General features: G+C 47.8%; 1 protein-coding gene across 5 annotated transcripts in view; it reads right to left on the bottom strand.

The window, feature by feature from the left end:
* CCDC149 (coiled-coil domain containing 149) overlaps positions 1-12,705 on the bottom strand; it is a 92,440-nt gene that overhangs the window by 25,007 nt on the left and 54,728 nt on the right. For all 5 annotated transcript variants that reach the window (XM_042984842.1, XM_042984844.1, XM_042984845.1 and 2 more), the window contains 4 exons: positions 4,257-4,373; positions 3,290-3,462; positions 2,474-2,546; positions 973-1,057 (listed from right to left, as the gene is read on the bottom strand). In XM_042984842.1, coding sequence (XP_042840776.1) covers positions 973-1,057; positions 2,474-2,546; positions 3,290-3,462; positions 4,257-4,373 — 448 coding nt within the window. The remainder of the gene's footprint in view (positions 1-972; positions 1,058-2,473; positions 2,547-3,289; positions 3,463-4,256; positions 4,374-12,705) is intronic.

Below are 12,705 nucleotides of genomic sequence, written 5' to 3'. Positions count from 1 at the left end.
CAAGGCTGGATCTCACCATTCAAACATGTTTGGCTGTCAGGGGTACCCAGGGCTAACCTCACATGAGCCACTCCATATTTCTGCGGAGTATTGTGGTTTTCTGTTTAAAAACAATTCTAGGGTTTCCTTTTTTCAGTCAAGTGGAAAAACAAAAGTTGCTTGGACAAGTGCCTTGGTTATTAGGTGGGCTGGAGATTCAGCACTTTTTTCTTTCTTTTTTTTTTCCCCAGCCACTGTAGCTCTGATTAAGACTGCCGCCTGATTGTTCTGGTCTGCACGGCCGGCAGCCCGAGAGTGGGCCAGTCGAGCGTGTTCAACCTGAGGCTCACGTTGAGAACTGAATTCCCAAATATTAAGTGTCAGAAGCAAGCTCTCTGCTATTTATTCCCCTGGACTGTTCCTGGAAGATCATTATTTTTCATCAGAATCGACAAGGAGGAGGAACAAAATTGCAATCAATAAAAGCTTCTTTGAAAAAGGCACATGTTCCATGATAAAATGATTTCAGCAGCTATGAGACTTTTCTATTCTGGTCACAGAGGCCAGGAAAAGGAGAAACTCGATGAGGCTGGAACATGTACTCAGTGATGCTAAACTGGTGATGAGAGGGTAGGGGGAAGCATTCTTGAAAGAAGAGCACAGTGGAGGGGAACAGATGCAAATGGGGTCCCGTCATTAGAAAAACATCTAATGTAGAGGTTCTCAAAGCAGGATCCCGGAACAGGCATCAGCATCACCTGGGAACACTTAAGAAATGCATATTTTCTGCACCCCCCCCCCCCAGACCTACTAAATCAAAAACTCTGTGTGTGGAGGGGACAGTAATCTGTGATTTCACAAGCCTTCTGGGCAATGCTGATGCAGAGGCAGGTTTGGGAAGGCTGTTTTAAGAACCGCTTGGTTCCCAACCCATAAACCGAGATGTAGACCCACAGCCCCAGCACCGGATTGTCATCAGAGGTCGAACCATACCTTGCTTTGCAGACAAGACTCCAGTTAGCGCACTGCTGCTAGATTTACTCTGGCCTTTTGAGTTTTTCCGTCTCTCGAGAGCATTCTAAAGCAGCATTGGGAGAAAATACAAATCTCTATCAAAAAAGCCAAATAATAGAAAAATACCTCCTTATAGTAGACGCATCCTCCCATCTGGCACGCAAGAACCCTGGCAAACTCCAGATGCTGACCCAACTTTTAAAATTTTGAGTCCCTGCCAAAGAGTTATGAAATGTATGGATCTGGTAAAGAGGGTTTTTGTTTTTTTTTTTTTAAGTTGGTGCCCAGCAGAATGACAGTAATTACCTTCTCCTATATATAAAAGGCACTCCGTGCATATTTGTTAAATTAAATCAAATCTGAAGCAAGAATTCCATCTAATGTGTGAAGTCACTAGTTATGGAAACCCCTTCTGAATAGACATGAGATGGAGAACAGGTTTACTTCCATATACCAATGCCAAAAGATCGTTATTAGTATTTGGAAGGCTTCCGTGGCTGGGATGGAAGAAGACATGGTCAAAGAATGACATCGGTCACGGATACAAGATTAGGAAGTGTGAACGTGAACCAGAGTGCCATTCTGACAACAGACCCTTACGTTAAAATTGATATGCACTGTCTAGCCAATGCTTAGCACGTAGAAGAACCGAATGAAGGCTGTTAAATGAATGCATACACACATTTTTTAAATGTAGGTATTAATTATACAACTTTAAAAGCTGTATTCTTCTTTGGCTCCATGTGTATATATAGACTGACGTAAAGTGTGGCCCCCACAGAATGGAAGAGGACGAACAGTGTAGAGACTTCTGAGGCAAAAAGCTAACGTCAAAAGCCAGCAAAACGAGAAGGTTCTCCCAAGCATCTAGACTGCTGTAAAACTTCACCCTCAGGAAGAGAAATCAATCTATTTTCAAAGCAGAGAAGCCCAGGAGACGTTTCTAATTATAACGCTCACAACGAACATCTGCAGAAATAGATATTATCAAACTAATGGTGCCGGAATTAGTCTAAACAACAGTGGGAGAATTTAAACATTCTGTCCTTTTGGTGTGACGTGAACATTGTCTCTCGGATCGTGATTTCCCAATCTCTGTTTCTTTCTCGCTCAGAAACCATTTTCTTAGGGATGATTATGCGACAAATAGCGTCTGATGGCAGCATACTGCACAGAAAAGCTGGGGAAAAAAAGCTAATTCTACGTGCACCGAGGCCGTAACGTGGCCGTGTCCAGATTCGGGTGGTCTCTGTGTGCCCTGTCCCAGTAACGGCAACAGAAGGGACTCTTGCAAGAGCTGTTTCTGTTGTGTTTGTCGTTTGGGGTATAATTCTTCCTGGTTACCTCAGTTAAAGCTCTTATTCTGTCTGGGAGGGCAGGCAAGTACTCAAACGTCTTTGGCACATAAAAGGGAATTAAAATAGAATGGCATTTAGATGCGCGATAATGAATCATCACTAGTGTCACCATGACTTTCTACCTTGTACTTGGCAATGTTTGATTTCAAGAGGTTGACCTCTTCATGAAGTTGCTTTAGTCTCTCTTGAAGGTACCTAGAAAAGAAAACATTCAACTAGGGAGTGTTTGGGGACAAGATAAAAAAAATACACTCAAGTAGGAGAGAGGAAAAAAAAGAAAAGGACACATCCCAAGAGCCATCTTTTACATATAATGCCTTCTCCCCACCAAAAGGAGGAGAAAAATGCATCTTTGTGACCTCTTCTTAAATGGATGCGATCAAGGTCAAATAGGCCCAAATCACAGAAACCCCACTTTAGAACAGCCTTCTGCAGAGATCCCCTACGGGATATCAACACAGTTTCCACATAATTCTCATTAAGATGATTCCACTGGGAAGGCAGGCAGGAAGAGGCGACACAAGACACAACATGAAGTTAGACACACACACGCACACGCACAAACACACACGCACACACACGCGCGCGCATTGAAACTTGCCTCGGGGAAGAGAAACAGCTACGGGAATTTCTCAATTTATTTTCTTATTCGTTTCCCCCTCCTTGATAGCAATACCGAGCAGCTCTTGCTGGCTCCCTACCCCTCCTGCCCAGCTGGGGAGTGGGGAGGGCAGGGGGAGAGAGAGGAGAGAGAGAAGGGGGTTCGCATGTAGGCATATAGGTATGTGGTGCTTCCTTTCTGACTTTCAGAACTCATCCATGACACTGACGTCACCATTTTAGCGCTGAGACTTCCCTTCCATTGTAAGGCAATTCCCTCAAACGTCACTAGGGCTGCAGACGGCCCCCAGAGCGCCCGCCGGGGCACGGCCACTTGCCTGTTCTCCATGCAGAGGGCATCCACGTCGATGAGACGGTTCTCGTGCCCGCCCAGGATACGGTTTAGCTCCTGGTTGAGCCTCTCCACTTTGTCCTGGTAGGAAGACCGCTCCTCTTTCACATCCTGAAGCTCATCCACAGAGGCCTGTAGGTCATGCTCCAGAGACTCAATCTGAAACCAAGGGAGTGTCCTTACTTACGATGGTCTTCAGATGTCACTTCATGGCCAGAGACGGAGCCTTCTGCTTGGCTGGCTGACTTTTACAGAGCGTATTCGTGCCCCCACCCGCGTGTTGTAAAACCGCAAGCACCCCACGGGATAAAAGCTTAAGGGAAGGGACAGACTTCCTGCCCGACACTCATGATGTCTGAGATAGGATGAGTGCCACCTGGAAGCAGAACCCACCCCCTCCCAGCGGCAGCTCGCCTCCAAGCCGGAGGCTCCGAGGGGGCAAATCCAGACGCTGAGAAGGGCAGCCGGTGTCTTACACACGCATACTTTTTCAAGCTTCTCGAGACGCAGAAATCTTGTCCTGTTCTTCGAAACCAATGAGCAAAAGAAGGAAAGGAAGTCTAGCCTCTCTTCCTCGTTCCCTAAATAGGGCTCTGTACCCTTTGAGATTCTACCTGAAAAGCATCGCTCGGCATTTCAGGAAACTTGCAGACTAAGGTCAGGGGGTCACGTTTTGTTCCTGTCTATACTGAGTGTGAGTGTGTGTGTGTGTGGGGGGCTGCGTTTCTTTCGTTCAGAACAATGGCATCCAGAGTAGGACGGCACACGTGCAGGAAGCCCGGACCGCAAGAGGGAGGCTTGGAACTCGCAGAGCACAGAGGAAGTAAAAGCACGCATCACACCCTCTTCCGCCTCTGACTAGCATCCCAGGCACGTCACCCTCTCTGAGGAACAGGGGACAGAGTCCGACCGTACAAACACATCCCCCACTCGTAACAGATGTTAGCAATAACCTGCTCCTTGGCTCTCTCCAGCTGCTGAACCAAGTCTTCACGCTCGTGAGCTGCGAAGTGTCGCACGCCAATTTCTTCGTCTCCGAGCCTCTGTTTGGCAATTGTCATTCTCAAGAGCTGCATTTTCCATTGGTAGCAAAGGAAAGGAGAGAGAGAGAGAGAGGGAGAGAGAGAATGGGTGTGTGTGTGTTAAAATGAATAGATCCAAACAAATACTCAAGCATATTAGGCAGAAAATTTTGGAAGGTAAGACTTTTCAAGATATACTAAGGAAGGGCACAAGGCAAAGAAACTTCTTGACAGTATCATGAATTTACAAAACCAAATATAATATATATTATACTTTGTACGCACATGCATGTGCATGCATACACGGTATAAGTCTAACAGGAACACAGTCCTGGGCATTTGAAGGTGAATGTCCTTTACAGCCTGCCACAGTGAGGAAAAAACTCTGGGTCAAAGATCAAAGATTAAAAAATGGTAACACAAGGTTAAGAAGGGTCTGGTGAGTCGGGCATACTCCCATGCTCTGAACACTGAGGCTACATCATCAAGGGCCTTAAGAATGCCCCCACTAATGACCCAGTAACCCTGCTTCTGAAAACCTGGGCTAACAGCAATCCCAGACATGCTTTAGGAAAAGAGAAAAAGTAGATGGCACTGTCCTTCACAGAAAGAGCTAAAAAATGAGAAACAGAGTCTAACAAGAGTGGAATGGCTAGCAATCAATCAATGGGCTAGTTTGCAGCTGTTTGACACAAGGGTGATGAACTGTGTAATAACGCAGAACATGCTTATGATAGCATGCTAAGCGGGGAACCAAAAGCAGACGACTAACTTCCATTTGCAGTGTAATTGAAATTACACTCAGAACCCAGGCACAAAAGAAAAAATGACCAAATACATCAACATTTTTAAATGTGCACGTTTAGGTAATGGTGAAGCTTGCATGGTCTCTGTTTGGATCTCTGTTTTCTAACTTTTCAAGTAAGCACACACAACTTTCATAACAGGCTTTTCTTTAAAAATCCCTATAGATAAAATTCCAGTCTTCAAAATGTCTTTTTCCGAAGGGTCCCTGGAGAAACTAGAGCTGCCCCGGACTCTGGAACCTAGCTCTACGCACAGCCGCAAACCTTCTTGTAGAGCCGCGATGGGAACTGTGACCCCAGGATGATCCCACGGTGCCAGAACATCCCTTAAGTGCCTATCTCAGTGCCAAACAGGTTGCCATTAGAGTGAATTTTTCAAGTTATGGCACTTCTTCCGGATGCTTCTTCTAAAAAGGTTGTAAGCCTGACTCCCCCACCTCCCTGTAGGGTGTGAGTAGATGGGCTTCATAGATGGATGAGATCCTGGAGACAGGTTTTCACAACCCAGCCATTAGGGTCTGCTTGGGGCATGCTCTTCCTTGTTCCAGCATGGATCTTAAGGGCTTCACTGCTGGTAAAGAAATGGATTTTCAAGTCTCTAAAGGATTTGGGGGCAGGTGAGAGATAGAAAGTTAAAAGCCAAGGTAGAATATTAACAAGACTGAAACAAGATATACCAGCAGTGAACGCTGAAAGTAATGATGCCCAGAGAAAAGCAAAGAGCATTTTCTTTTTTGTTTTTAATGTTTATTTATTTTTCAGAGAGAGAACATAAGCAGGGGAGGGGCAGAGAGAGAGCGAGACAGAGAATCCAAAGCAGGCTCTGCACCGTCAGTGCAAAGCCCAGCATGGGGCTTCAACCCACGAACCATGAGATCATGACCTGAGCCGAAGTCGGACGCCGAATCCACTGAGCCACCCAGGTCCCCCACAAAGAGCATTTTCAGGTGACATCTATTTGGGGTCCTTATTTGAAAACCACTCAATTGAATGTGACAGACATATATTGTGCACCTACTACGAGCCAAAGCATCACTGATACTGAGCAGACCATGTTCCAGGAAGTCTGCACACAGAGCTGGCGGAGGACGTATGGCACGTAGGTATCCAGATGGCTGTGCTTAATGGAACCCGCTTCCGGTTGATCCTCATTACTCGAGGATTCTGTATTTGTGAATTTGCCTACTGCCAATGTGTTTGTAATCTCAAAATCAACATGCATGGTGCTTTTGCATCATGGGCAGACATGTGCAGAGAAGTACAGAGGTGCAGAAAGTGTGAATCATCCAACAGGCGCATTCCCAGTTGAGGTAGAACAAGGCAATGGGTGTTGCCTTATTTCAGTTCTGGTACCGTGAATAAATACTCCTTTCGTGGTCTATTTAGTGCCATGACTGTTCATCCTTTCGTGTTTTTTGTTGGTGTTTTGCTACGTAAAATACCTAGTGCTGAAGTGTTATCTACTGTTCCTAGATAGGCTGTGAGGTGCCTTACAGAGAATACGTGTCGGGCATGAGTTACAGCACGACGGGCCCTGAGTTCAATGTCACAGAACCAACACTATAAATTAAATAAGGTGGCTTTAACCAGAATCACACATAAAGCAAAGTTATGTGTTAATTGATAAAAACGTTGTGGCCAGAGGCTCCAAGGAACCTGGTCTTGGGCTTCTCCTAGGAGCGATGGTTCAGTATTTGCTAATTCACTGTTCGTGGAGAATTTAGAGAGCAGAACTACAGCAAATAATGAGAATCGTCTGTATTAGGGGAAGCAGGAGTTTATGGCAGAACTGGTTAATTCAGCTGAAAGCTGACACGTGAAACCATCTTTTACATCACACAGCTTCTCGGTTCAGAACTTTCGGAACCCCAAGAGGGCATACAGAAAGACAAACAGCTAACCAAATGAGAAACATTTCTCGGAGCAAAGGGTCTAGGAGCAAGAAGGCTTGTGCCTTTTTTTGGCACGAGGCAACAGGCGGCCTTTGACCAGGCTTTGTACGGAGGGCACTTCTCTTGATCTGTGAAAAGCCAGACTGACAGCCTGAACTTTAAGTAATAAAACACTACGGTGGTTTTCCATTCGCAGTACGCTTCACTGAACACCTAATTTAGAATCACGCAATTATGTTTGCTTAATGCCAATTAATTATTAAACATGTTTATTGAGGTCTGACAGCCATATAAGAGAGTCATCTTTTATATGCCGGATGCCTGTTAAGCCTCAATAAATATGTTAACAATCATTTGGTGTTTAATATGCATACAATATTGTCTATTAAACTGCAGGGCTGGACTGGTTGAAACATTTGTTTTTTTTTTTTTTTTAAAGTGAGGTCCAAACTGGTAATAGCTGGATCATTAGTTGGTCTGAAACTCAAGTGCAAGCAGCCCAAGTGCAAGTCAAGTCAAGTGCAAGTCAAGTCAAGTGCAAGGGGCCAAGGAGGGGGTTGCGACAGGGATGCCGAAGGCAGAGTTCACCCGCCTTCCAGGGCACCAGCCTCGCAGGCTCCGGAGCCTGTCTTGGCTGGGGTCTGTGTCCTGGCTCCACAGTCTGCTAGCTGTGCAACCTTGGCACACGCCGGAACTTCCCTGGGCTGCAGTATCTTGCACTGAAACAACACAAGGGTAATGGTATAGCTTCCCTGGAGGGTTGCTGTAAGCATGCAGTGAGAAGGAATGGGGTTGCTTTAAGTGAACATTTCACTTAGGGGCTCAAGCATACGTTCTTGGCGAAAAGATGAGGGAAAGAAAAAAAAAAGGAGGAAGAGAGGATGAGAGAGAGAGAAAGTTTTTTTAAGTTGGGTGACTACCCACTTCCTGCGTTCAATGCCCCGGACAGAGGGGTGTGGGGACGTGGCTGGTAACACATTCAGGCACGATCGCATTGTTCATACGAATACATCATGCCGTGTTCGGGAACATAAATGCCACGTGCCCTGAACTTGATGGACAATTTCAGGGACCATCGTGGGGGCAGTGGGGTGGGGGGGTGGGGGGGGAACCTGTGGCTAGACACAAGTTTTTGCCGCTCACATGCTGACTTCAGAACGTAATCCTAAGAGAAGATGGGTTTCTCTGTGATCCTTAGCACAGCCCCCGGAACAACAGAAGTGTGCAAGAAGTGTTAGCTGCTATTACGATTATTGTTACGAGTGTCATCATTGTTGTCCTCCACGTAAGTTTCCCCCCACACTCGCCCGCTGGGGAAGTCCAATCTTTCCTTCAAGCTGGAGGAAGCAGGGCTCCAGGGCCAACCTTATCTGCAGACTACAGGCGATGATGTTGATTTCCCACCTTGGAAATGGCTATTGCTACAACTGCTCCGGGCACTTAATTCCCCCAAACAGGGTGGGCAAAACTCCGGGGCCAGCCTCCCTGCGCCAGCCCCAGAAGTGGATCATTGCCCCGCGAGGCACTTGCCCGCCACCAATAGATGTATTCATTTGCTGATTTAGATGGAAATAAACGTTTATGAATGAATTACGGGTGTGAGTCGTCAGCTTATGGATGAGGAACGGCTGCAGCTGGGATGTGGCTGGGGGACGTGGCCACAAAACCATGCGGCTAAATGACTCTTGGGTGCCCTTCCCCCACCCTGCCCCCTGAGTCAATTCCTCCGCCGAGGCCCCCTGCAAACTCTGGTCCTCCTTCCCCCAGTCGGAATGACTCACTCCTTTCCACCATCTCTTCTCAGGCTTCTGCCGTCATGGCCCGCCATATCCTCTCCTCACCTGGCTTCCACCTGCCCGAATCCGTTTTCCCCATGAGACAGGAAGAGGAAGCCAGAGGCAGGAGTGGCTGCTGTTCCCCGGGTGTCACCTGTTCAGACCCTGATGCTGCTATTGCCTGTCATGCATCCTGGGAAAGTCACCCAGCCCTTGCTGGGCCCCAGGGGACATCCGTCCTTTTGGAAATGGGGATTGTCTTAGGGCATCCAGGCTGCTGTAACGGACTGCCATGCACTGGTGGCTTATAAGCAACAGACATTGATTTCTTGCGGTTCTAGAGACCACGAGTCCTAGATCAAGGTGGTGGCAGGCTTGGTGTCTGCTTCCTGGTTCCCAGAGGGCCATCTTCTTGCTGTGTCCTCACATGGTGGTGGCGATGACAGAGCTGCTGGGGCCTCTTTTATCAGGACACTGATCCCAGGCATGAGGGCTCCACCCTCATGACCCAATAATGTTGCAAAGGCCCCACCTCCTAATACCATCCCGTTGGGGGTTAGAATCTCAACACATAAATTTAGGAGGGGGAGGGGACACAATATTCCACCCCTGACCCCTTAAAATTCACAGTCTTCTCACATACATAATACATTCATTCCATGTCAACAGCCCCCAAAGTCTTAACCCATTCCGGCATGAACTCTAAAGTCCAAAGCCTCACTGAAATAGCGTCTAAATCAGATATGGGTGAGACTCTAGGTATGATTTGACCTGAGGTAAACTCCTCCAGCTCTGAACCCATGAAACCAGACAAGCTGTGTGCTTCCACCATACAAAGGAGGGACAGGCACAGGATAGACATTCCCATTCCAAAAAGGAGAACTAGGAAAGAAGAAAGAGGTGACAGGTCCTAGGTGACCTAACAGAGCAAACAATGTTAAACCTTAAGGCTCAAGGATAATCCTCTCTGGCTTGATGCTCTGCCTTTGGACTCACTGGGATGGCAATGTCACTTCTGTGACCCCATGACTTGGCAGGACAGCCCCACGGTGGCTCTCTGCTGGCCTTGCAGTTCTGGGAGGCCCCATCCTCTATAACCAGGTGTAGGCTGCCGTGACCTCCAGGCCCATGCACACCAGGCAGACTTGGTGACCTCAGATGTGCCTTCATGGTCATTCTTCCACTGTCGTGAAAAACAGCACCTGGCTTCTGTCTGAGACGGTTGATCAGGACAAATCTCCTTATCAAATGGTCACCTGGCCACACGCTTGATGATTTTTTTTTTTTTTTTTTTTGCAATACAGATAGCCTGAGGACTATCCATATCCTTAAGTTCTGGTTCCTTTTTGCTTAACAATTCCATCTTCAAATCATTTCTTTCTTCTTGTAATTGATAAGCAATCAGGAGGAACCAAGCCATGTCTCCAACACTTTGCTTAGAGATCTCCTCAGCTAAATACCAAATTTTATTGCTCGCAAGTTCTACCTTTCATAAAACAATGGATTCGAACACAGTTCAGCCAAGTTCTTGGCTACTTCATAACAAAGAAGGCCCTCCCCCCCCCCCCCCCCCCCCCAGTTTCCGATACATCATCCATGACCTTCACTGTCTACATTTCCACCGATATTCTGCTCAGGATTACTTCGGTATTCTCCAAGAAGATGTAGGCTTTCTCTGCAGCTCGCCTCTTTTCTTCCTGAGCCCTCACCAGAATCGCCCGTGATGGTCCATTCACAGCAACGTAGGCTTTATCTAACACGCAACTTTGAACTCTCCCAGCCCTACCAATTTACACAGTTCCAAATTCACTTCCACATTTCTAGGTATTCGTTATAGCAACATCCTACTTCTTGGTACCAATTCCTGCCTTGGTCTGTTTGGGATGCTATAATAGGATGCCATCGTCTGGGTGGCTTCTGAACAACAGAAATGCATTTCTCATCGTTCTGGAGGCTAGGAAGTCCAAGCTCAAGGCTCTAGAGGATTTAGTTTCTGGTGGGAGCCTGCTTCCTCATTCACAGACAACCATCTTCTTGCTGTATCCACACGAGGCAGAAGAGGCAAAAGAGCTCTTTGGGGTCTATGTATATCAGCGTCTCCCAGTTAACCAGCACCCAACTTGAGTACCCAAAAACGTGCTAGAAGCTCTTCTTACCCATATCGTCAGTGGCTTTTCATTGCACTGGAATCCATGCCCAAGTTTTCAGCGGGGCTGATGAGGCACAACATGAGGACGTGAGCTGCTCCCATCTGCCTCCTGATTCCATCTCCAGCCGCTTGCGTTTTCTCTGTTCTCTGGCCTCGCCGGCTTCCTTTCAATGTCTCAGACACACAGGCTTGTGCCTGCCTCTGGGCCTTTGCACATCCTCTTGGTCTGTCCAGAACCCACTCCTTTCAACTCTTTCAGGTCTCAGATCAAAGGTCACTCCCCTCTATGAAGTCTTCCATGGATACCACTGCTGGAGCCGTTCATCCCTACATGGCTCTCCTTCACACCACCCTGCCCCACTGTCTTTATGGTACTTACCAGAAATGATCTCGTCAGTCTCTTGCACCCTCCCTACCGTCAGCTCCACCCCAGCGGGAGCCTCCCTTATCACACGCAATGGAATACCCAGCACCCATAGCGGCGTCTGGCTTAACCGTAGGGGTCCTTGAATACTTCTTAAACACAGGAAGCCTCTCGTTCCACGCTGTCACAACTCCAGGAGACAGATACTGTCGTGTCCTCTACAGGAGAGATTCCCCTGCCACCCGAGGGAGGCTGACACAGGCCGTGAAGTCGAGGAGTCCATGCTCGGTTTCCTGGGCTCCAGTGCTCCCTCTCCGAAGGTCTTAGTCTCCTAAGACTTACAGCAAACACACATGCAGCTCTTCCCACACTCCAAGCCCCGGCCTAGGTGCTGACACACACGAACCCAGGTAATTCCAGCAAGCACCCGGGGAGGTACTGTGACATCCCCATCTTCAGATAAGGTGAAGCGACCTGCCCACGTTGCCAACCTTGTAAATGGCAGGGCTGGGAGGTCGACCCTGGCTGGCAGTCTAGGGTTCTGGAGTTTATGCGGTGCTGGCTCTCTCCACGGCGACTATGGCAGCCATTGCACAGCATTCCCCCGACGGAGCGAGTTCTGTGTTAACCGTTTGTATAACTTCTCATATGTGATTCTCCTAAGAGGTCCAATGGCCTCCCTGCCACGACTTTATCATCCCAGGCTTGTTCTTGCCTCCGGGTTCTGCACCTCGTCCCTCGGTTACCTGACCACCTCCCCCCACACGCCCTGCAGCTTCAGGGCAAAGGGCACGTGAACAGATACGCCTTCCCCGACCACCCGATATAAGCGGTGCTCCCCCCACCAACCCGTCTTTTCCCCGGGCTGCACTCCACAGTGCTCTGAGTAATTTTCTCCTGTAGCGCTAAAACACCCTCCGACATCTCATGCTGTGCTTCATCAAATATAAAACTCCATCAACGTTGAAGACCCACCATGACGTGTCTCGAAAAAGAATAAAAATCGGCAATCGTAACAACATGATACCAGTGACTGTAGGTCAGAGATGTTCAAATGTGAAAAACTGCATCTCCGGATCTGTGAAATACCAATTTATTTATTTATTTGGTTACTGTTCATCTCCCCTTGCTAGAGTGGAAGCCCTGTGAAGGCAGGGACTCACTATTTCCTGCCCTATCCAGAGAGCACGTGGTTGGGTCCTCAATAACGACGTGGTGAAATGATTTGAACCGAACCATCCGCTGTACTGCTGACATCTCCACTGTACCGATGAGAATAACCGTGACACAGAGAAGTCAAGCGACTGGCCCGAGATCACACAGTCAGGAAGCCCCCGAATCACCTTCGGACAGTTCGGTACACACTGACCGCGGAGCCACAATCTTTATAGGGT

Source organism: Panthera tigris, chromosome B1 (assembly GCF_018350195.1).
Source record: "Panthera tigris isolate Pti1 chromosome B1, P.tigris_Pti1_mat1.1, whole genome shotgun sequence".
Lineage (NCBI taxonomy): Eukaryota > Metazoa > Chordata > Mammalia > Carnivora > Felidae > Panthera > Panthera tigris.
Note: the sequence above shows the minus strand (reverse complement) of the source record. Positions and strands in the feature narration are given on the sequence as shown.